The sequence below is a fragment of the Nerophis ophidion genome, linkage group LG06 (assembly GCF_033978795.1).
Source record: "Nerophis ophidion isolate RoL-2023_Sa linkage group LG06, RoL_Noph_v1.0, whole genome shotgun sequence".
NCBI classification, from domain to species: Eukaryota; Metazoa; Chordata; class Actinopteri; order Syngnathiformes; family Syngnathidae; genus Nerophis; species Nerophis ophidion.
In genome coordinates this window covers 764755-789378 of record NC_084616.1, presented here as the reverse complement: position 1 = coordinate 789378, position 24624 = coordinate 764755, and the positions used below count along the sequence as shown (strand labels likewise).

The window sequence follows — 24624 nt, the reverse complement described above, 5'->3', positions numbered from 1 at the left end:
AATATAAAGAGTGATAGAATAGTATATATGGCACAATATAAAGAGTGATAGAATAGTATAGATGGCACAATATAAAGAGTGATAGAATAGTATAGATGGCACATTATAAAGAGTGATAGAATAGTATATATGGCACAATATAAAGAGTGATAGAATAGTATATATGGCACAATATAAAGAGTGATAGAATAGTATATATGGCACAACATAAGTATCAGCCATGACACCTGACAACAACAACAAAGTATGACAGGTGTCTTCACTCTGACTTCATCATCATCAAACATGATGGCGTTCAACAAACATTTTTGTTTCCAGCCAGCGATGTTTTGGTCTAACAATGTTTTAGTCCGACAATGTTTTAGTCCGACAATGTTTTAGTCCGACAATGTTTTAGTCCGACAATGTTTTAGTCCAACAATGTTTTAGTCCGACAATGTTTTAGTCCGACAATGTTTTAGTCCGACAATGTTTTGGTCCAACAATGTTTTAGTCCGACAATGTTTTAGTCCGACAATGTTTTAGTCCGACAATGTTTTAGTCCGACAATGTTTTGGTCTAACAATGTTTTAGTCCGACAATGTTTTGGTCCAACAATGTTTTGGTCCGACAACGTTTTAGTCCAACGTTTTAGTCCAATAACGTTTTAGTCCGACAACGTTTTAGTCCGACAACGTTTTAGTCCGACAACGTTTTAGTCCGACAACGTTTTAGTCCGACAACGTTTTAGTCCGACAACGTTTTAGTCCGACAACGTTTTAGTCCGACAACGTTTTAGTCCGACAACGTTTTAGTCCGACAACGTTTTAGTACGACAACGTTTTAGTCCGACAACGTTTTAGTCCGACAACGTTTTAGTCCGACAACGTTTTAGTCCGACAACGTTTTAGTCCGACAACGTTTTAGTCCGACAACGTTTTAGTCCGACAACGTTTTAGTCCGACAACGTTTTAGTCCGACAACGTTTTAGTCCGACAACGTTTTAGTCCGACAACGTTTTAGTCCGACAACGTTTTAGTCCGACAACGATTTAGTCCGACAACGTTTTAGTCCGACAACGTTTTAGTCCAACGTTTTAGTCCGACAATGTTTTAGTCCGACAATGTTTTAGTCCGACAATGTTTTAGTCCGACAATGTTTTAGTCCGACAATGATTTAGTCCGACAATGTTTTAGTCCGACAATGTTTTAGTCCGACAATGTTTTAGTCCGACAATGATTTAGTCCGACAATGTTTTAGTCCGACAATGATTTAGTCCGACAATGTTTTAGTCCGACAACGTTTTAGTCCGACAACGTTTTAGTCCGACAACGTTTTAGTCCGACAACGTTTTAGTCCGACAACGTTTTAGTCCGACAACGTTTTAGTCCGACAACGTTTTAGTCCGACAACGTTTTAGTCCGACAACGTTTTAGTACGACAACGTTTTAGTCCGACAACGTTTTAGTCCGACAACGTTTTAGTCCGACAACGTTTTAGTCCGACAACGTTTTAGTCCGACAACGTTTTAGTCCAACAATGTTTTAGTCCAACAATGATTTAGTCCAACAATGTTTTAGTCCGACAATGTTTTAGTCCGACAATGTTTTAGTCCGACAATGTTTTAGTCCGACAATGATTTAGTCCGACAATGTTTTAGTCCGACAATGATTTAGTCCAACAATGTTTTAGTCCGACAATGATTTAGTCCGACAATGTTTTAGTCCAACAATGTTTTAGTCCGACAATGATTTAGTCCGACAATGTTTTAGTCCGACAATGTTTTAGTCCGACAATGATTTAGTCCGACAATGATTTAGTCCAACAACGTTTTAGTCCAACAATGTTTTAGTCCGACAATGATTTAGTCCAACAATGTTTTAGTCCGACAATGTTTTAGTCCAACAGGCGAAAGTAGAAAAGTAAAAGTTTCCACCCACTTACTCCATCTGTTCTTTAAGTCCGTCACACGTCGTCTCCTCCTCACCACTTCACTCATCTTCACTTCTTCCTCCTCACCACTTGACTCATGGCCGCCTTCGTTCTTACCTTCTTCACGCCACTGACTGACTGCATGCTAACTCTTCCCGCTCAACAAGAACTCACCGCCACCATCACGCTCAACTACACCCGCTCTACTCCACCTTTCTCTCTCTCTCTCTCTGTGTGTGCGTGCGTGCGTGTGTGCGTGTGTGTGTGTGTGTGTGTGTGTGTGTGTTCGAGCCGTGCTGCCTTCAGGTCCTCCTGCTACTGTGGGATTTCTCATAGACTACCAAAAAAAAAAGCTCACTGATCAACATCGCTTCAAAATGACACCACAGATGTTCAGCAGTGGTATTTTATAAAGATTATTGCTATTAAGTTTTTAATTCCAATTTTATATCTCAGAAAATGATGACTCTTGTCCCATTTTTTTATACATTTATTTAGGAATATTGATTTTAGTTTTCTTGGAAAAACATTTTTTTTGTGTTTCGGATTAACTTTTTTTATTTTGAATAAGCATTTTAGAAAAATATTGTATTCTAATAAGACATGTTTATTGGCAAAAATAATTCTGGAAACAAAAAAGTCACAATTGAAGGAGGTTTAAAATTGTGTTAAAAAAAAACAAAAAAACATGAGCTTCATAAAAAATGGTGGGCAAAGTGTCAAACTGAAAAAGAGTAATAATTCTATGACAATGGTGGAAATTTGGGGGGCAGAAGTTAAAAAGCTATGATTCCATTACTTATAAAAGTGTATTAAAATAAAATAAAAGTATTTTTCAAGAGAAAAAAAAGTTAAAATCTTTTGAGAATAGTTTTGATTTTAAATAATTACAACAAGAAAACTAATAAAAAATACAAAAAAATATGAAAATTACAACCCTATGAGAACAATTGCTTTTTTATTCAAATTTGTTTGGGAAATTGTTTATCAAGAAAATAATGTATTTTAAAAAAACTAAGCAAACAAAAATTCAAATTTGATGGTTAACTGAAGTGGTGTTGTAGCTACATGGTGTAGAGAAGTGGTGTTGTAGCTACATGGTGTAGAGAAGTGGTGTTGTAGCTACATGGTGTAGAGAAGTGGTGTTGTAGCTACATGGTGTAGAGAAGTGGTGTTGTAGCTACATGGTGTAGAGAAGTGGTGTTGTAGCTACATGGTGTAGAGAAGTGGTGTTGTAGCTACATGGTGTAGAGAAGTGGTGTTGTAGCTACATGGTGTAGAGAAGTGGTGTTGTAGCTGCATGGTGTAGAGAAGTGGTGTTGTAGCTGCATGGTGTAGAGAAGTGGTGTTGTAGCTACATGGTGTAGAGAAGTGGTGTTGTAGCTACATGGTGTAGAGAAGTGGTGTTGTAGCTACATGGTGTAGAGAAGTGGTGTTGTAGCTACATGGTGTAGAGAAGTGGTGTTGTAGCTACATGGTGTAGAGAAGTGGTGTTGTAGCTACATGGTGTAGAGAAGTGGTGTTGTAGCTACATGGTGTGGAGAAGTGGTGTTGTAGCTACATGGTGTAGAGAAGTGGTGTTGTAGCTACATGGTGTGGAGAAGTGGTGTTGTAGCTACATGGTGTAGAGAAGTGGTGTTGTAGCTACATGGTGTAGAGAAGTGGTGTTGTAGCTACATGGTGTAGAGAAGTGGTGTTGTAGCTACATGGTGTAGAGAAGTGGTGTTGTAGCTACATGGTGTAGAGAAGTGGTGTTGTAGCTACATGGTGTAGAGAAGTGGTGTTGTAGCTACATGGTGTAGAGAAGTGGTGTTGTAGCTACATGGTGTAGAGAAGTGGTGTTGTAGCTACATGGTGTAGAGAAGTGGTGTTGTAGCTACATGGTGTAGAGAAGTGGTGTTGTAGCTACATGGTGTAGAGAAGTGGTGTTGTAGCTACATGGTGTGGAGAAGTGGTGTTGTAGCTACATGGTGTAGAGAAGTGGTGTTGTAGCTACATGGTGTGGAGAAGTGGTGTTGTAGCTACATGGTGTGGAGAAGTGGTGTTGTAGCTACATGGTGTAGAGAAGTGGTGTTGTAGCTACATGGTGTAGAGAAGTGGTGTTGTAGCTACATGGTGTAGAGAAGTGGTGTTGTAGCTACATGGTGTAGAGAAGTGGTGTTGTAGCTACATGGTGTAGAGAAGTGGTGTTGTAGCTACATGGTGTAGAGAAGTGGTGTTGTAGCTACATGGTGTAGAGAAGTGGTGTTGTAGCTACATGGTGTAGAGAAGTGGTGTTGTAGCTACATGGTGTAGAGAAGTGGTGTTGTAGCTGCACGGTGTAGAGAAGTGGTGTTGTAGCTGCATGGTGTAGAGAAGTGGTGTTGTAGCTGCATGGTGTAGAGAAGTGGTGTTGTAGCTACATGGTGTAGAGAAGTGGTGTTGTAGCTGCACGGTGTAGAGAAGTGGTGTTGTAGCTACATGGTGTAGAGAAGTGGTGTTGTAGCTACATGGTGTAGAGAAGTGGTGTTGTAGCTACATGGTGTAGAGAAGTGGTGTTGTAGCTACATGGTGTAGAGAAGTGGTGTTGTAGCTACATGGTGTAGAGAAGTGGTGTTGTAGCTACATGGTGTAGAGAAGTGGTGTTGTAGCTGCATGGTGTAGAGAAGTGGTGTTGTAGCTGCATGGTGTAGAGAAGTGGTGTTGTAGCTACATGGTGTAGAGAAGTGGTGTTGTAGCTACATGGTGTAGAGAAGTGGTGTTGTAGCTACATGGTGTAGAGAAGTGGTGTTGTAGCTACATGGTGTAGAGAAGTGGTGTTGTAGCTACATGGTGTAGAGAAGTGGTGTTGTAGCTACATGGTGTAGAGAAGTGGTGTTGTAGCTACATGGTGTAGAGAAGTGGTGTTGTAGCTACATGGTGTAGAGAAGTGGTGTTGTAGCTACATGGTGTAGAGAAGTGGTGTTGTAGCTACATGGTGTAGAGAAGTGGTGTTGTAGCTACATGGTGTAGAGAAGTGGTGTTGTAGCTACATGGTGTAGAGAAGTGGTGTTGTAGCTACATGGTGTAGAGAAGTGGTGTTGTAGCTACATGGTGTAGAGAAGTGGTGTTGTAGCTACATGGTGTAGAGAAGTGGTGTTGTAGCTACATGGTGTAGAGAAGTGGTGTTGTAGCTACATGGTGTAGAGAAGTGGTGTTGTAGCTACATGGTGTAGAGAAGTGGTGTTGTAGCTACATGGTGTAGAGAAGTGGTGTTGTAGCTACATGGTGTAGAGAAGTGGTGTTGTAGCTACATGGTGTGGAGAAGTGGTGTTGTAGCTACATGGTGTAGAGAAGTGGTGTTGTAGCTACATGGTGTGGAGAAGTGGTGTTGTAGCTACATGGTGTAGAGAAGTGGTGTTGTAGCTACATGGTGTAGAGAAGTGGTGTTGTAGCTACATGGTGTAGAGAAGTGGTGTTGTAGCTACATGGTGTAGAGAAGTGGTGTTGTAGCTACATGGTGTAGAGAAGTGGTGTTGTAGCTGCATGGTGTAGAGAAGTGGTGTTGTAGCTGCATGGTGTAGAGAAGTGGTGTTGTAGCTACATGGTGTAGAGAAGTGGTGTTGTAGCTACATGGTGTAGAGAAGTGGTGTTGTAGCTACATGGTGTAGAGAAGTGGTGTTGTAGCTACATGGTGTAGAGAAGTGGTGTTGTAGCTACATGGTGTAGAGAAGTGGTGTTGTAGCTACATGGTGTAGAGAAGTGGTGTTGTAGCTACATGGTGTAGAGAAGTGGTGTTGTAGCTACATGGTGTAGAGAAGTGGTGTTGTAGCTACATGGTGTAGAGAAGTGGTGTTGTAGCTACATGGTGTAGAGAAGTGGTGTTGTAGCTACATGGTGTAGAGAAGTGGTGTTGTAGCTACATGGTGTAGAGAAGTGGTGTTGTAGCTACATGGTGTAGAGAAGTGGTGTTGTAGCTACATGGTGTAGAGAAGTGGTGTTGTAGCTACATGGTGTGGAGAAGTGGTGTTGTAGCTACATGGTGTAGAGAAGTGGTGTTGTAGCTACATGGTGTGGAGAAGTGGTGTTGTAGCTACATGGTGTAGAGAAGTGGTGTTGTAGCTACATGGTGTAGAGAAGTGGTGTTGTAGCTACATGGTGTAGAGAAGTGGTGTTGTAGCTACATGGTGTGGAGAAGTGGTGTTGTAGCTACATGGTGTAGAGAAGTGGTGTTGTAGCTACATGGTGTAGAGAAGTGGTGTTGTAGCTACATGGTGTAGAGAAGTGGTGTTGTAGCTACATGGTGTGGAGAAGTGGTGTTGTAGCTACATGGTGTAGAGAAGTGGTGTTGTAGCTACATGGTGTAGAGAAGTGGTGTTGTAGCTACATGGTGTAGAGAAGTGGTGTTGTAGCTACATGGTGTAGAGAAGTGGTGTTGTAGCTACATGGTGTAGAGAAGTGGTGTTGTAGCTACATGGTGTAGAGAAGTGGTGTTGTAGCTACATGGTGTAGAGAAGTGGTGTTGTAGCTACATGGTGTAGAGAAGTGGTGTTGTAGCTACATGGTGTAGAGAAGTGGTGTTGTAGCTGCATGGTGTAGAGAAGTGGTGTTGTAGCTGCATGGTGTAGAGAAGTGGTGTTGTAGCTACATGGTGTAGAGAAGTGGTGTTGTAGCTACATGGTGTAGAGAAGTGGTGTTGTAGCTACATGGTGTAGAGAAGTGGTGTTGTAGCTACATGGTGTAGAGAAGTGGTGTTGTAGCTACATGGTGTAGAGAAGTGGTGTTGTAGCTACATGGTGTAGAGAAGTGGTGTTGTAGCTACATGGTGTAGAGAAGTGGTGTTGTAGCTGCATGGTGTAGAGAAGTGGTGTTGTAGCTACATGGTGTAGAGAAGTGGTGTTGTAGCTACATGGTGTAGAGAAGTGGTGTTGTAGCTACATGGTGTGGAGAAGTGGTGTTGTAGCTACATGGTGTAGAGAAGTGGTGTTGTAGCTACATGGTGTAGAGAAGTGGTGTTGTAGCTACATGGTGTGGATAAGTGGTGTTGTAGCTACATGGTGTAGAGAAGTGGTGTTGTAGCTACATGGTGTAGAGAAGTGGTGTTGTAGCTACATGGTGTAGAGAAGTGGTGTTGTAGCTACATGGTGTAGAGAAGTGGTGTTGTAGCTACATGGTGTAGAGAAGTGGTGTTGTAGCTACATGGTGTAGAGAAGTGGTGTTGTAGCTACATGGTGTAGAGAAGTGGTGTTGTAGCTACATGGTGTAGAGAAGTGGTGTTGTAGCTGCATGGTGTAGAGAAGTGGTGTTGTAGCTACATGGTGTAGAGAAGTGGTGTTGTAGCTACATGGTGTAGAGAAGTGGTGTTGTAGCTACATGGTGTAGAGAAGTGGTGTTGTAGATACATGGTGTAGAGAAGTGGTGTTGTAGATACATGGTGTAGAGAAGTGGTGTTGTAGCTACATGGTGTAGAGAAGTGGTGTTGTAGCTGCATGGTGTAGAGAAGTGGTGGTAAAATACAGCACTATGTCATCAGTTTCTGATTTATTAAATTGTATAACAGTGCAGAATATTGCTCATTTGTAGTGGTCTTTCTTGAACTATTTGGACAAAAAGATATAAAAATAAAGATTTCTAATCATCAACTTAAAGAGTCCTCTTTGAGGATTGTAATAGAGATCCATCTGGATTCATCAACTTCATTCTAAACATTTTATTCACAAAAAAATAATCTTTACCATCAATATTTATGGAACATGTCCACAAACAATCTAGCTGTCAACACTGAATATTGCATTGTTGTATTTCTTTTCACACTTTATGAACTTACATTCATATTTTGTTGAAGAATTATTCAATAAATATATTTATAAAGGATTTTTGAATTGTTGCTATTTTTAGAATATTTTCTAAAAATCTCCCGTCCCGCTTGGCCTACCTTCAAGTCCCCCATTTGAGAAGCAGTGCACTAAAGCCTACTTTAAAGACTACTTCCTGCCCAGGGCAACTCACCGAGGACACACTGAAATGAAGGCAAAAGAAAAGAAGGTACAAGAAGTGATTGAAAGGATAGATCGTCCTCCTAAAGAAGTGAAGAGTGAACATTTATCAGCGCCTCAACAAACTTTGCTGGCCTTGAGTACAAGTTTCAATTCCTGGGGAGCAGAAACAGGATTGTTTCATAGAGCAGTGATTTGAGTACCACAGGTGGTACGTGGGCTCCATTTAGTGGGACGCCAAAGAATCACCTCATCAAATATTCGAACACAGTGTTACTGTTCAAACTGTGTGCAATGTTACAGTGGCCAGCAATATTCAAAACACTACCGCTGCCTTGTTTATGATGAATATTTAAGCCTATTACGCTACTTTTTCAAACGCTTGTCATTATGGTGGTACTTGGAAAGCCAAGTGAGTGAAGAAAGTCTTGGATTGGTACCTGCTTGGGTGGTGCAGGCCTTGCTGCTGTGTAGTCTTGGATTGGTGCCTGCTTGGGTGGTGCAGGCCTCGCTGCTGTGTAGTCTTGGATTGGTACCTGCTCGGGTGGTGCAGGCCTCGCTGCTGTGTAGTCTTGGATTGGTACCTGCTTGGGTGGTGCATGCCTTGCTGCTGTGTAGTCTTGGATTGGTACCTGCTTGGGTGGTGCAGGCCTCGCTGCTGTGTAGTCTTGGATTGGTACCTGCTTGGGTGGTGCAGGCCTCGCTGCTGTGTAGTCTTGGATTGGTACCTGCTCGGGTGGTGCAGGCCTCGCTGCTGTGTAGTCTTGGATTGGTACCTGCTTGGGTGGTGCATGCCTTGCTGCTGTGTAGTCTTGGATTGGTACCTGCTTGGGTGGTGCAGGCCTCGCTGCTGTGTAGTCTTGGATTGGTACCTGCTTGGGTGGTGCAGGCCTCGCTGCTGTGTAGTCTTGGATTGGTACCTGCCTGGGTGGTGCATGCCTTGCTGCTGTGTAGTCTTGGATTGGTACCTGCTTGGGTGGTGCAGGCCTCGCTGCTGTGTAGTCTTGGATTGGTACCTGCTTGGGTGGTGCAGGCCTCGCTGCTGTGTAGTCTTGGATTGGTGCCTGCTTGGGTGGTGCATGCCTTGCTGCTGTGTAGTCTTGGATTGGTACCTGCTTGGGTGGTGCAGGCCTCGCTGCTGTGTAGTCTTGGATTGGTACCTGCTTGGGTGGTGCAGGCCTCGCTGCTGTGTAGTCTTGGATTGGTACCTGCTTGGGTGGTGCAGGCCTCGCTGCTGTGTAGTCTTGGATTGGTACCTGCTTGGGTGGTGCAGGCCTCGCTGCTGTGTAGTCTTGGATTGGTACCTGCTTGGGTGGTGCAGGCCTCGCTGCTGTGTAGTCTTGGATTGGTACCTGCTTGGGTGGTGCAGGCCTTGCTGCTGTGTAGTCTTGGATTGGTGCCTGCTTGGGTGGTGCAGGCCTCGCTGCTGTGTAGTCTTGGATTGGTACCTGCTTGGGTGGTGCAGGCCTCGCTGCTGTGTAGTCTTGGATTGGTACCTGCTTGGGTGGTGCAGGCCTCGCTGCTGTGGAACCGGGCCACGGCGGCATCAGCCTCTTCCTTCCCAGATGTTTCTGTGAGAAGATGACATCCTTTGACATTTTTATACTCTCTCACAGTCCGCATGCTTTTATCTTCAAGTTCAAGTAGCAATGATAGTCACACACACACACACACACACACACACACACATCCACACACACACACACACACACACACACACACACACACACACACACACACACACACACACACACACACACACACACACACACACACACACACACACATCCACACACACACACACACACACACACACACACACACACACACACAAACACACACACACACACACACAAACACACACACACACACACACACACACACAAACACACACACACACACACACAAACACACACACACACACAAACACACACACACACACAAACACACACACACACACACAAACACACACACACACACACACACACAAACACACACACACACACACACAAACACACACACACACACACACAAACACACACACACAAACACACACACACACACAAACACACACACACACACACAAACACACACACACACACACAATTATTCTCTGCATTTGACCCATCACCCTTGATCACCCCCTGGGAGGTGAGGGGAGCAGTGAGCAGCAGCAGGAATCATTTGGTGATTTAACCCCCAATTCCAAGCCTTGATGCTGAGTTCCAAGCAGGGAGGCAATGGCTCCCATTTTTATAGTCTTTGGTACGATCTGAAGACGGCGGCGCCCCGCTCGGCTGCAGAGGCTCGTGGTTCTAATGGAACTATTTTGGCAAATATATTCTGTAAATTTCAGAGTTAACTTCCAGTGTAGTCACTCCATAGTAATATACGACCACCAGACAGTTTAGATGTAAATAAATGCATCCGTTTTAGAGCAAAGCTGCGTATACGCTGGACCTCATCGCTAGCCTGGGAATACATCCAGCGGCCTGTGAAGCAGCGGAGCCGAGTACCAGCGGGGACCGTTGACCAGAGGAGACGTAAGCGGTGTGATCGGAAGCAGAAACAGGGATGCCGAGCGGGGCTAACAATAAGGCTAAAAGCTCATCTTCACAGAACAACCACTTTCTTCCATCCTGCTTTCAAAAGTCCGCTCCCTGGAGAACAAAGTGTACTACCTGAAGCTGGATTTATATGCAAGACGGGAGATGAGAGACTGCTGCACCATATTGCTCACATAAACCTGGCTGAAACCATCCATTCCGGACAAGGCAGTTAGCATGGAGGGGCTAACAATGTTTCGGTCGGACAGGAGCGACACTCCCGAGGCGGTGCTGTTTGCATACGTCAACAACAACTGCTGCAACAACGGGAAGATAGTCTCATGTCTCTGCTCTCCCGATGTAAACATATTAACAATAACATGCAGGCCACTTTATTTACCTCGGGAATTGAGTGCTCTGATCTTCACAGCAGTGAACATTCCCCCCAGTGCTAACACCAAAGAAGCTTTGAATGCTTTGTACCACTCCATCAATGAACTGCAATCTTCACACCCACAGGGACTTTTTTCATAGTGGCAGGGGAGTGTGTTCCCCCATTTCCATCAATATGTGTATTTTGCAACCAGGGGTGGAAGCAAACTATTCCTGCATGCAAGCCCCTGCTGACCAGGAAGCAAGCTACAGTGAAGCAGGTGAGGACCTGGCCAGAGGGACCATGTCAGCATTCCAAGACTGCTTGGAAAGCACAGACTGGGACATGTTCAAGGCAGCCGCCATCACACCTGTGTGCAGAGTCTGTGTCCGCATACATTCAGAAGTGCAGGGAGGATGTCAGTGTGGTCAAGAACATCCCCACACGAGATGAACAGTGAGCTACGTGCAATGCTGAAGGCTCAGAACAAGGCTTTTAAATCTGGCGACATGGTAGCATTTAAAACAGCCCGAGCTAACCTGAACCCTGCCATTAGGGTTGCAAAGCGTGCTCAGAGTCAGAAAGTGCAGGACTTCTTGGAGAACCCCACCAACACTAGACCAATGTGGCAGGGCATACAGGTCATCACGGACTGTAAAGCTGCCCCCTGTCCCTGTGACAACAGTATCAGCTTCCTTAACGACCTAAACAACCACTTTGCAAGGTTTGAGGTACTTAACACCACTCCGGCAAGGAAATCCACCAGGGTGAGGGACAGCGGATGTCCTGAAAACCCTGAGGAGAGTAAACCCAGGGAAAGCAGCGGGACCCGATCACATTCCGGGCAAGTTGCTTAAGGGATGTGCAGAGCAGCTGGCGGGGGTTCTCACAGACATCTTCAACACCTCGCTGATCCAGGCTGTGGTACCATCATGTTTTAAGATGGCCACAATCATCCCAGTGCCTAAAACACCCATCATCTCCTCCCTCAATGACACTCACCCCCATCATAATGAAGTGCTTGGAGAGACTGGTAAAAGAATATATTGTTTCCAGACTTCCCCCCACATTCCACCCGTACCAGTTCGCTTATCGCCCTGACCGCTCCACAGAGGACGCCATCTCCTCTGCACTCCACCTGAGCTTAGAACATCTGGAAGGAAAGGACACACGCGTGTGGATATTCTTTCTGGACTTCAGTTCGGTGTTCCACACCATCATCCCGCAGTACTTGGTGAGCAAACTGTCCCCCCTTGGATTCAACAACCCCCTGCTTGACTTCCTCACAGACAGACCCCAATCTGTGAAAGTGGGTAACAACACCTCCAGTGCCATCTCCCTGAACACCGGCTCCCCCCAGGGCTGCGTCCTGAGTCCTGAGTCCTGAGTCCTGAGTCCACGTTGATGAGCCATGACTTGTGCGCCAGGTCCACTACTAACCACATTGTGAAGTCCACACAATAGTGGGCCTCATCCATGACAACAACCACATGGACTACAGGGAGGAGGTGAAACATCTGGTTGGCTGGTGCAGAACCAACAACCTGGTCCTGAACGTCCACAAGACCGAGGAGATCATGGTCGACTTCAGGGAGCACCAGTCCAGCCATGCTCCACTCTTCATCAACGGCACAGCAGTGAAGATGGTAAGCAACACCAAGTTCCTGGGGGTGCAGATCACTGACAATATGACCTGGTCCCTACACACCAAGCTCTTGTAAAAAGAGCTCAGCAGCGCATGCACTTTTTGCGTGGGATGAAAAGAGCACAGCTTCCTCCCCCTGTTTTCAGCACATTCTACAGAGGCACTATAGAGACCACCTGCATCTCTGTCTGGACTGGAGCCTGCAATGAGAGGGGTGAAGTGAATTATATTTGTATTTTTATTGAAGACGCTGGAAAAGATCATCAGGACTCCTCTTCCTCCTATCCAGGAGATGGCAAAAAGCTGCTGCCTGACCAGGGCTCAGAAAACTCTGCAGAGACTCCTCCTACCCCCACCAAGGACTGTTTTCACTGCTGGACTTTAGAAAGAGGTTCTGCAGACTCTGAAGCAGAACCTCCAGGTTGTGTAACAGCTTCTTCCCTCAGGCCGTGAGACTCTTGAAGGCATCATAATAATTCCCTCGATACCCCCACACATGGAGGAAGTGGCAGGAAGAAAAAAGACAATATAACATACATCCATAAACTTGGATGCTGTCATCTATTGTTTTATATCTGCACCTTTTTGCTTTTTTCTCCTGCACTTCCACGAGCTAATGTAACAAAAGTCTGTTCTTCTCTGTACTGTAAAGTTCAAATCTGAATGAAAATAAAAAGTAAGTCTTAGTCCAATGACTCAGCCGGGGTTTGAACTCACAGCCTAACCATCGCAGGGCGGACACTTTAACCACTAGGTCACTGAGCAGTTTTTGATTGGCTGTTTTTTTTGGGCCTAATTCCTGTGAGAATCCTGCAGACGACTGAAGCATTAAGGAGTGGGACTATCCAGGAGCATCTGCAGTGTGCTCCAAGCCCCCAGGGAGCAGATAAGACTGCATCATGCAAGTGAGACTGCAGGATCTTTTACCACTTCTTGAGAAGTCTCTGGCGGAGGAAGAAGACCAAGCTCCTCTCTGGTGCTCCTCCCAGCTCTTGTTGCTTCCTGTGCACAGACACGCCCATCATTGTCCCAAACATCACCTGGACAGTCCCTCACCAGCTCACTTTTAACGCGCAAGGACGAGAAGTCCAAGTTCCTCCTGGGGTTCTGCTGCCCTGCTGTACCCTTGAAGAAAGGAAACGTGAGTGACCACATGTTTGGAAACATTTGTTGTGTTTGTTGCTCATGAAGGACGTCAGGACAAATTGAGAAGTGTAGCAGTTTGTGTACCAGCAGGAACGCAGCACTGATGATGCAATACTTGCACCTTGCACTTTATCTCCAAGCACCTTGACGACACAAACTTGTGCTAGAATTGTATTTCTTGTTTTCTGCTCAGCTTGCAATAAAGTGCAAATTCACATACTCTTGGAGAAGCTGAAAGACAAATCTGTAAACTTCATCTTCATCAAATGCTTCCACTCTTTTTGAAGAAACACAACACAGCAAGTGAAGGTCAGCAAACACAACTTGTGTTGTATCACCAACACTCTACACCGAGGATTGTAGGACGCTGCACCCTAACAATTATACAAGGATTGTAGGACGCTGCACCCTAACAATTATACAAGGATTGTAGGACGCTGCACCCTAACAATTATACAATGATTGTAGGACGCTGCACCCTAACAATTATACAATGATTGTAGGACGCTGCACCCTAACAATTATACAATGATTGTAGGACGCTGCACCCTAACAATTATACAATGATTGTAGGACGCTGCACCCTAACAATTATACAAGGATTGTAGGACGCTGCACCCTAACAATTATACAATGATTGTAGGACGCTGCACCCTAACAATTATACAATGATTGTAGGACGCTGCACCCTAACAATTATACAAGGATTGTAGGACGCTGCACCCTAACAATTATACAATGATTGTAGGACGCTGCACCCTAACAATTATACAATGATTGTAGGACGCTGCACCCTAACAATTATACAATGATTGTAGGACGCTGCACCCTAACAATTATACAATGATTGTAGGACGCTGCACCCTAACAATTATACAATGATTGTAGGACGCTGCACCCTAACAATTATACAATGATTGTAGGACGCTGCACCCTAACAATTATACAAGGATTGTAGGACGCTGCACCCTAACAATTATACAATGATTGTAGGACGCTGCACCCTAACAATTATACAATGATTGTAGGACGCTGCACCCTAACAATTATACAAGGATTGTAGGACGCTGCACCCTAACAATTATACAAGGATTGTAGGACGCTGCACCCTAACAATTATACAAGGATTGTAGGACGCTGCACCCTAACAATTATACAAGGATTGTAGGACGCTGCACCCTAACAATTATACAATGATTGTAGGACGCTGCACCCTAACAATTATACAATGATTGTAGGACGCTGCACCCTAACAATTATACAATGATTGTAGGACGCTGCACCCTAACAATTATACAATGATTGTAGGACGCTGCACCCTAACAATTATACAATGATTGTAGGACGCTGCACCCTAACAATTATACAAGGATTGTAGGACGCTGCACCCTAACAATTATACAAGGATTGTAGGACGCTGCACCCTAACAATTATACAAGGATTGTAGGACGCTGCACCCTAACAATTATACAAGGATTGTAGGACGCTGCACCCTAACAATTATACAATGATTGTAGGACGCTGCACCCTAACAATTATACAATGATTGTAGGACGCTGCACCCTAACAATTATACAATGATTGTAGGACGCTGCATCCTAACAATTATACAATGATTGTAGGACGCTGCACCCTAACAATTATACGAGGATTGTAGGACGCTGCACCCTAACAATTATACAATGATTGTAGGACGCTGCACCCTAACAATTATACAAGGATTGTAGGACGCTGCACCCTAACAATTATACAAGGATTGTAGGACGCTGCACCCTAACAATTATACAAGGATTGTAGGACGCTGCACCCTAACAATTATACAAGGATTGTAGGACGCTGCACCCTAACAATTATACAATGATTGTAGGACGCTGCACCCTAACAATTATACAAGGATTGTAGGACGCTGCACCCTAACAATTATACAAGGACTGTAGGACGCTGCACCCTAACAATTATACAATGATTGTAGGACGCTGCACCCTAACAATTATACAAGGATTGTAGGACGCTGCACCCTAACAATTATACAAGGATTGTAGGACGCTGCACCCTAACAATTATACAATGATTGTAGGACGCTGCACCCTAACAATTATACAATGATTGTAGGATGCTGCACCCTAACAATTATACAATGATTGTAGGACGCTGCACCCTAACAATTATACAATGATTGTAGGACGCTGCACCCTAACAATTATACAATGATTGTAGGACGCTGCACCCTAACAATTATACAATGATTGTAGGACGCTGCACCCTAACAATTATACAAGGATTGTAGGACGCTGCACCCTAACAATTATACAATGATTGTAGGACGCTGCACCCTAACAATTATACAATGATTGTAGGACGCTGCACCCTAACAATTATACAATGATTGTAGGACGCTGCACCCTAACAATTATACAATGATTGTAGGACGCTGCACCCTAACAATTATACAATGATTGTAGGACGCTGCACCCTAACAATTATACAAGGATTGTAGGACGCTGCACCCTAACAATTATACAAGGATTGTAGGACGCTGCACCCTAACAATTATACAAGGATTGTAGGACGCGTGTTGCTAAGCCTTCTACACAAGGATACGGACCCTCTGTGTACTAAGACAAGATAGACCTATTTATTAGGTGGTGTGATACCAACCAACTTATTCTAAATGTGACCAAGACACAGGAAATGGTTGTGGATCCGAGGAATGTGACTGACCATGAGCCAGTGGTCATCAAAAATCAGGAAATCACTCAGGTATCCTCATATAAATATTTAGGGCTTCATATTGATCATCTTCTCTGCTGGAAGACACATATTGACAAACTGTTCAATAGACTGCAACAGAGGGTTTATTTTTTGCAAAGATTAAGATTGTAGTGCGTAAGAAGCCACATGATGATGATGTTCTAGCGTGCCATTGTAGAGAGCATCATTAGATACAGGATCACCTCAGGGTTTGGCAACCTAACCCTTAAGCTACAAAGCAAACTGGCCGGCATGCATAAAACGGCAATGAAAATTGTAGGGAGGAAAGAATATCAATCAATCAATCAATGTTCATTTCTATAGCCCTAAATCACAAATGTCTCAAAGGACTGTACAAACCACTACGACATCCTCGGAAGAACCCAAATAAATATGAGCCTATACAGAGCATCTATGAGCAGGCAGTTAGGAAAAAAGCTAAGAAAATGATTTCCAATTCACAACAGCCACTCTTCCCTGAATATGGAACCCTGCCATCCGGGTCCCTTCATGCAAATAGAAGCACCTTAAATGATCTTCTGTCCCAGCCTCCATTAAGCTGACCAACAATGTGCAATACAATGTTAATACTTAGGTTAGCACTTTTTTACTACATAGCACTTTAGCACATAGCACTTTAGTACATAGCACTTTAGCACATAGCACTTTAGCACATAGCACTTTAGTACATAGCACTTTAGCACATAGCACTTTAGTACATAGCACTTTAGCACATAGCACTTTAGTACATAGCACTTTAGCACATAGCACTTTAGCACATAGCACTTTAGTACATAGCACTTTAGCCCATAGCACTTTAGCACATAGCACTTTAGCACATAGCACTTTAGTACATAGCACTTTAGCACATAGCACTTTAGCACATAGCACTTTAGTACATAGCACTTTAGCACATAGCACTTTAGCACATAGCACTTTAGTACATAGCACTTTAGCACATAGCACTTTAGTACATAGCACTTTAGCACATAGCACTTTAGTACATAGCACTTTAGCACATAGCACTTTAGTACATAGCACTTTAGCACATAGCACTTTAGTACATAGCACTTTAGCACATAGCACTTTAGCACATAGCACTTTAGTACATAGCACTTTAGCACATAGCACTTTAGTACATAGCACTTTAGCACATAGCACTTTAGTACATAGCACTTTAGCACATAGCACTTTAGCACATAGCACTTTAGTACATAGCACTTTAGCACATAGCACTTTAGCACATAGCACTTTATCCATGAGCTCTAGTGGTATGCAGACTGCTACTTTATCTTTATCTCCATACTGTAGATGTTATGCCGACATCAAAGTGCCACCCATGTCTATCAAACTCCATGTTCTGAGCTTTCAATGTCACTTGTCTGCTTGTGCTCGTGTTCTTCTTCTGTTGTTTTCGTGGTTGTTAAGAAAGCCATGATGCACCGTGTCCAAGACAAGTCTCCCCGCGGGGACAATAAAGTTCAACTTTCAACCTTGAAGCTAAAGTCCAAAAGAGAAATGTCACTTTTTATATTCCTGCTGTTTCATTTGGACCACATTCAACCCTCCATCGCTCCAAATGTCACCAAGGATTGAATGCAAGCTTTATGCCGGAGGCCAAAGCGCAGTGGCTCAGTGGACCAGGTGGACGGTTGCAGGTCAAGATGGTACACAAGGAGGTCAAGATGGTACACAAGGAGGTCAAGATGGTACACAAGGAGGTCAAGATGGTACACAAGGAGGTCAAGATGGTACACAAGGAGGTCAAGATGGTACACAAGGAGGTCAAGATGGTACACAAGGAGGTCAGGATGGTACACAAGGAGGTCAGGATGGTACACAAGGAGGTCAAGATGGTACCCAAGGAGGTCAAGATGGTACACAAGGAGGTCAAGATGGTACACAAGGAGGTCAAGATGGTACACAAGGAGGTCAGGATGGTACACAAGGAGGTCAAGATGGTACACAAGGAGGTCAAGATGGTACACAAGGAGGTCAAGATGGTACCCAAGGAGGTCAAGATGGTACACAAGGAGGTCAAGATGGTACCCAAGGAGGTCAAGATGGTTCACAAGGAGGTCAAGATGGTACACAAGGAGGTCAAGATGGTACACAAGGAGGTCAAGATGGTACACAAGGAGGTCAAGATGGTACAAAAGGAGGTCAAGATGGTTCACAAGGAGGTCAAGATGGTACACAAGGAGGTCAAGATGGTACACAAGGAGGTCAAGATGGTACACAAGGAGGTCAAGATGGTACACAAGGAGGTCAAGATGGTACACAAGGAGGTCAAGATGGTACACAAGGAGGTCAAGATGGTACACAAGGAGGTCAAGATGGTACACAAGGAGGTCAAGATGGTACACAAGGAGGTCAAGATGGTACACAAGGAGGTCAAGATGGTACACAAGGAGGTCAAGATGGTACACAAGGAGGTCAAGATGGTACACAAGGAGGTCAAGATGGTACCCAAGGAGGTCAAGATGGTTCACAAGGAGGTCAAGATGGTACACAAGGAGGTCAAGATGGTACACAAGGAGGTCAAGATGGTACACAAGGAGGTCAAGATGGTACACAAGGAGGTCAAGATGGTACACAAGGAGGTCAAGATGGTACACAAGGAGGTCAAGATGGTACACAAGGAGGTCAAGATGGTACACAAGGAGGTCAAGATGGTACACAAGGAGGTCAAGATGGTACACAAGGAGGTCAAGATGGTACACAAGGAGGTCAAGATGGTACACAAGGAGGTCAAGATGGTACACAAGGAGGTCAAGATGGTACACAAGGAGGTCAAGATGGTACACAAGGAGGTCAAGATGGTACACAAGGAGGTCAAGATGGTACACAAGGAGGTCAAGATGGTACCCAAGGAGGTCAAGATGGTACACAAGGAGGTCAAGATGGTACACAAGGAGGTCAAGATGGTACACAAGGAGGTCAAGATGGTACACAAGGAGGTCAAGATGGTACACAAGGAGGTCAAGATGGTACACAAGGAGGTCAAGATGGTACACAAGGAGGTCAAGATGGTACACAAGGAGGTCAAGATGGTACACAAGGAGGTCAAGATGGTACACAAGGAGGTCAAGATGGTACACAAGGAGGTCAAGATGGTACCCAAGGAGGTCAAGATGGTACACAAGGAGGTCAAGATGGTACACAAGGAGGTCAAAGGCCATGGAAACGAGAAGGGAACATGAGAGAAGACAAAAGACACTGCAAGAAGACAGAGTTGATGCAAGCAGCTGCAGTGGCACTTCAGAGCCGCCATTTCTACATACAGCTACAAACGTCAAACAAAAAAGGAGCAATCAAGAACATGTGATTGCTTCATGCACACATAAACAACAAAACAAAACAAAACCACAATTCCAGGGTTTTTCAAACTGCGGCACAGGTTCAACAAGAAAATGGATCAGGACGTGGTGTAATCGTCCATCCATCCATCCATTTCTACCGCTTGTCCCTCTCACTGTCTTGGGAGGTGCTGGAGCCTATCTCAGCTGCATTTGGGCGAAAGGCGGGGAACGCCCTGGACAAGGAAGGGGGAGTACACCCTGGACAAGGAAGGCGGGGAACACCCTGGACAAGGAAGGCAGGGTGCACCCTGGACAAGTCACCACCATCTCGGTGTCCACACACAACAATGCCACCGTTTAAGACCCCGCCCACCTGGCCATATCCGTGTCCACACACAACAATGCCACCGTTAAAGACCCCGCCCACCTGGCCATATCCGTGTCCACACACAATATTGCCACCGTTTAAGACCCCGCCCACCTGGCCATATCCGTGTCCACACACAATATTGCCACCGTTTAAGACCCCGCCCACCTGGCCATATCCGTGTCCACACACAATATTGCCACCGTTTAAGACCCCGCCCACCTGGCCATATCCGTGTCCACACACAACAATGCCACCGTTTAAGACCCCGCCCACCTGGCCATATCCGTGTCCACACACAATATTGCCACCGTTTAAGACCCCGCCCACCTGGCCATATCCGTGTCCACACACAACAATGCCACCGTTTAAGACCCCGCCCACCTGGCCATATCCTTGTCCACACACAACAATGCCACCGTTTAAGACCCCGCCCACCTGGCCATATCCGTGTCCACACACAACAATGCCACCGTTTAAGACCCCGCCCACCTGGCCATATCCGTGTCCACACACAACAATGCCACCGTTTAAGACCCCGCCCACCTGGCCATATCCGTGTCCACACACAACAATGCCACCGTTTAAGACCCCGCCCACCTGGCCATATCCGTGTCCACACACAATATTGCCACCGTTTAAGACCCCGCCCACCTGGCCATACCCGTGTCCACACACAACAATGCCACCGTTTAAGACCCCGCCCACCTGGCCATATCCGTGTCCACACACAATATTGCCACCGTTTAAGACCCCGCCCACCTGGCCATATCCGTGTCCACACACAACAATGCCACCGTTTAAGACCCCGCCCACCTGGCCATATCCGTGTCCACACACAATATTGCCACCGTTTAAGACCCCGCCCACCTGGCCATATCCGTGTCCACACACAATATTGCCACCGTTTAAGACCCCGCCCACCTGGCCATATCCGTGTCCACACACAACAATGCCACCGTTTAAGACCCCGCCCACCTGGCCATATCCGTGTCCACACACAACAATGCCACCGTTTAAGACCCCGCCCACCTGGCCATATCCGTGTCCACACACAACATTGCCACCGTTTAAGACCCCGCCCACCTGGCCATATCCGTGTCCACACACAATATTGCCACCGTTTAAGACCCCGCCCACCTGGCCATATCCGTGTCCACACACAACATTGCCACCGTTTAAGACCCCGCCCACCTGGCCATATCCGTGTCCACACACAACAATGCCACCGTTTAAGACCCCGCCCACCTGGCCATATCCGTGTCCACACACAATATTGCCACCGTTTAAGACCCCGCCCACCTGGCCATATCCGTGTCCACACACAACAATGCCACCGTTTAAGACCCCGCCCTCTACGTCCGCGGCACAGACCCAAAAAGCGCCCATCTGCCCTCCAGTAGATGACTTGACTTTACTGTGAAATGATATAAAAGAGTTAAGTTGTAAATAGTTTGCTGTGCATTTTACTTTTGTTTGTTGTGTTTTGTGTGCAAGTTCTTCAATGAAAAGTGATCTCCTTTGAACAACATCCAGTGTGGTGCTAGAATCCAGTGTGACTATTGTAGTGAGTCACAGCTGAAACATCAAACATGAAGCACATCTTGAATCCACATCAGGAAGTACATAAACTGTTTGGGACACCAGGAGAAGGTTCCATCTTTCAGCTGCTTGCTAATGACGACTTAGCCAAGATGCAGGCATCATGCACACTATCTGGTCATTTCACAGTCACCTCCATAAAGTGATATTTGTAGTCACACACTGTCTGGTCATTTCACAGTCACCTCCATAAAGTGATATTTGTAGTCACACACTGTCTGGTCATTTCACAGTCACCTCCTTAAAGTGATATTTGTAGTCACACACTGTCTGGTCATTTCACAGTCACCTCCATAAAGTGATATTTGTAGTCACACACTGTCTGGTCATTTCACAGTCACCTCCATAAAGTGATATTTGTAGTCACACACTGTCTGGTCATTTCACAGTCACCTCCATAAAGTGATATTTGTAGTCACACACTGTCTGGTCATTTCATAGTCACCTCCATAAAGTGATATTTGTAGTCACACACTGTCTGGTCATTTCACAGTCACCTCCATAAAGTGATATTTGTAGTCACACACTGTCTGGTCATTTCATAGTCACCTCCATAAAGTGATATTTGTAGTCACACACTGTCTGGTCATTTCACAGTCACCTCCATAAAGTGATATTTGTAGTCACACACTGTCTGGTCATTTCACAGTCACCTCCATAAAGTGATATTTGTAGTCACACACTGTCTGGTCATTTCACAGTCACCTCCATAAAGTGATATTTGTAGTCACACACTGTCTGGTCATTTCATAGTCACCTCCTTAAAGTGATATTTGTAGTCACACACTGTCTGGTCATTCCACAGTCACCTCCATAAAGTGATATTTGTAGTCACACACTGTCTGGTCATTTCACAGTCACCTCCATAAAGTGATATTTGTAGTCACACACTGTCTGGTCATTTCACAGTCACCTCCATAAAGTGATATTTGTAGTCACACACTGTCTGGTCATTTCACAGTCACCTCCTTAAAGTGATATTTGTAGTCACACACTGTCTGGTCATTCCACAGTCACCTCCATAAAGTGATATTTGTAGTCACACACTGTCTGGTCATTTCACAGTCACCTCCATAAAGTGATATTTGTAGTCACACACTGTCTGGTCATTTCACAGTCACCTCCTTAAAGTGATATTTGTAGTCACACACTGTCTGGTCATTTCACAGTCACCTCCATAAAGTGATATTTGTAGTCACACACTGTCTGGTCATTTCACAGTCACCTCCATAAAGTGATATTTGTAGTCACACACTGTCTGGTCATTTCACAGTCACCTCCTTAAAGTGATATTTGTAGTCACACACTGTCTGGTCATTTCACAGTCACCTCCATAAAGTGATATTTGTAGTCACACACTGTCTGGTCATTTCACAGTCACCTCCATAAAGTGATATTTGTAGTCACACACTGTCTGGTCATTTCACAGTCACCTCCATAAAGTGATATTTGTAGTCACACACTGTCTGGTCATTTCACAGTCACCTCCATAAAGTGATATTTGTAGTCACACACTGCCTATCACAATAACATCCACGGGACGAAGGGGGCAAGTTTTTGGGTAAGTAGAATCCCAGCTGACAGCTTTGGAAAGTTCTCTTGCCGTCTGACAAGTGTTGTATCCCAAATAGCTGCAATCAACCATTGCCTTCTCTTAAGGTATTGATTTGTCATTTCCAAAAGCGCCTGTACATGAAGAAGAAGGAGATACTCGGGCATGTCTGCATGATCCGCCTCCGTGGTGTCCATGTTGGAAGATCTAGAACCATAGGACAATTGAGGGTGTGTGGGACCTACCTGTGACGTGGTGTCCATGTTGGAAGATCTAGAACCATAGGACAATTGAGGGTGTGTGGGACCTACCTGTGACGTGGTGTCCATGTTGGAAGACCTAGAACCATAGGACAATTGAGGGTGTGTGGGACCTACCTGTGACGTGGTGTCCATGTTGGAAGATCTAGAACCATAGGACAATTGAGGGTGTGTGGGACCTACCTGTGACGTGGTGTCCATGTTGGAAGATCTAGAACCATAGGACAATTGAGGGTGTGTGGGACCTACCTGTGACGTGGTGTCCATGTTGGAAGATCTAGAACCATAGGACAATTGAGGGTGTGTGGGACCTACCTGTGACGTGGTGTCCATGTTGGAAGATCTAGAACCATAGGACAATTGAGGGTGTGTGGGACCTACCTGTGACGTGGTGTCCATGTTGGAAGCGCTCAAAGACAGTCTGGTCTTCCCCTGAATGCGTGTGTTTGTCACAAAAAGACGAAGGGCTGCTCTTTCCTGCCACGGTTGGAGTGCACGCAACAGGAAGTCCACGTGCTGAAGTGTTCTTTGGTCTCTGCTAGGATTTCCTCTTTACTGGCAAAGCAAAGTGCTAGCACAAGGTGTGCTGTGCTAGTTACTTATTAATGCAAGGTGTGTCTGGGGAACATAGTTCAATATCTCTGCAGTGTTTATGTGCAAACAGTTGGCGGTGAAGGTCAGAAACAGGTGAGACAGGTGAGTGTTAGAAACAGGTGAGACAGGTGAGTGTTGTCAAACCGGTTACGGCGACAAGGAATAAACTGGCCAAGTTGTTGGCGCCTCCTGGCCTGCTTTGGCACGCCTGCAACGCCTAGAAGAACAAGAGAAGAGCAGCATGGATAATCTCACCTGAGATGTCAGGTGAGTAATGATGCACCTTACAACAACTACATTACTTGCACTATTAACACTTTCTAAGGTGCAACATGAGATGAGATTCAGCAGAGACTGAATCTACTAGACAACACATCATAAACCACATGTGTCCACCACACCATTTAATGTGGCCCCTCGTCTTATTCAATGTGGTCTTCCACACCATTTAATGTGGCCCCTCGTCTTATTCAATGTGGTCTTCCACACCATTTAAAGTGGCCCCTCATCTTATTCAATGTGGTCTTCCACACCATTTAAAGTGGCCCCTCATCTTATTCAATGTGGTCTTCCACACCATTTAAAGTGGCCCCTCATCTTATTCAACGTGGTCTTCCACA

General features: G+C 45.1%; 1 protein-coding gene across 5 annotated transcripts in view; it reads right to left on the bottom strand.

Moving 5' to 3' along the window:
• Positions 1-24055, bottom strand: part of LOC133554026 (DENN domain-containing protein 2D-like) — an 86327-nt gene extending 62272 nt beyond the window's left edge. Inside the window, exons 1-6 of one of the 5 annotated variants that reach the window (XM_061902358.1) lie at positions 23792-24055; positions 13494-13554; positions 13357-13431; positions 9397-9436; positions 8498-8628; positions 8306-8401 (exon numbers count right to left, since the gene is read on the bottom strand). In XM_061902358.1, coding sequence (XP_061758342.1) covers positions 8306-8401; positions 8498-8628; positions 9397-9436; positions 13357-13431; positions 13494-13554; positions 23792-23809 — 421 coding nt within the window. In that variant the 5' untranslated portion in view covers positions 23810-24055. Of the gene's footprint in view, positions 1-1923; positions 2145-8305; positions 8402-8449; positions 8629-9396; positions 9437-13356; positions 13432-13493; positions 13555-23395; positions 23424-23791 lie in introns of those variants that run through there. The other 4 variants (XM_061902356.1, XM_061902357.1, XM_061902359.1 and 1 more) reach the window with 4 other exon arrangements.
• Between the last annotated feature and the right edge of the window lie 569 nt (positions 24056-24624).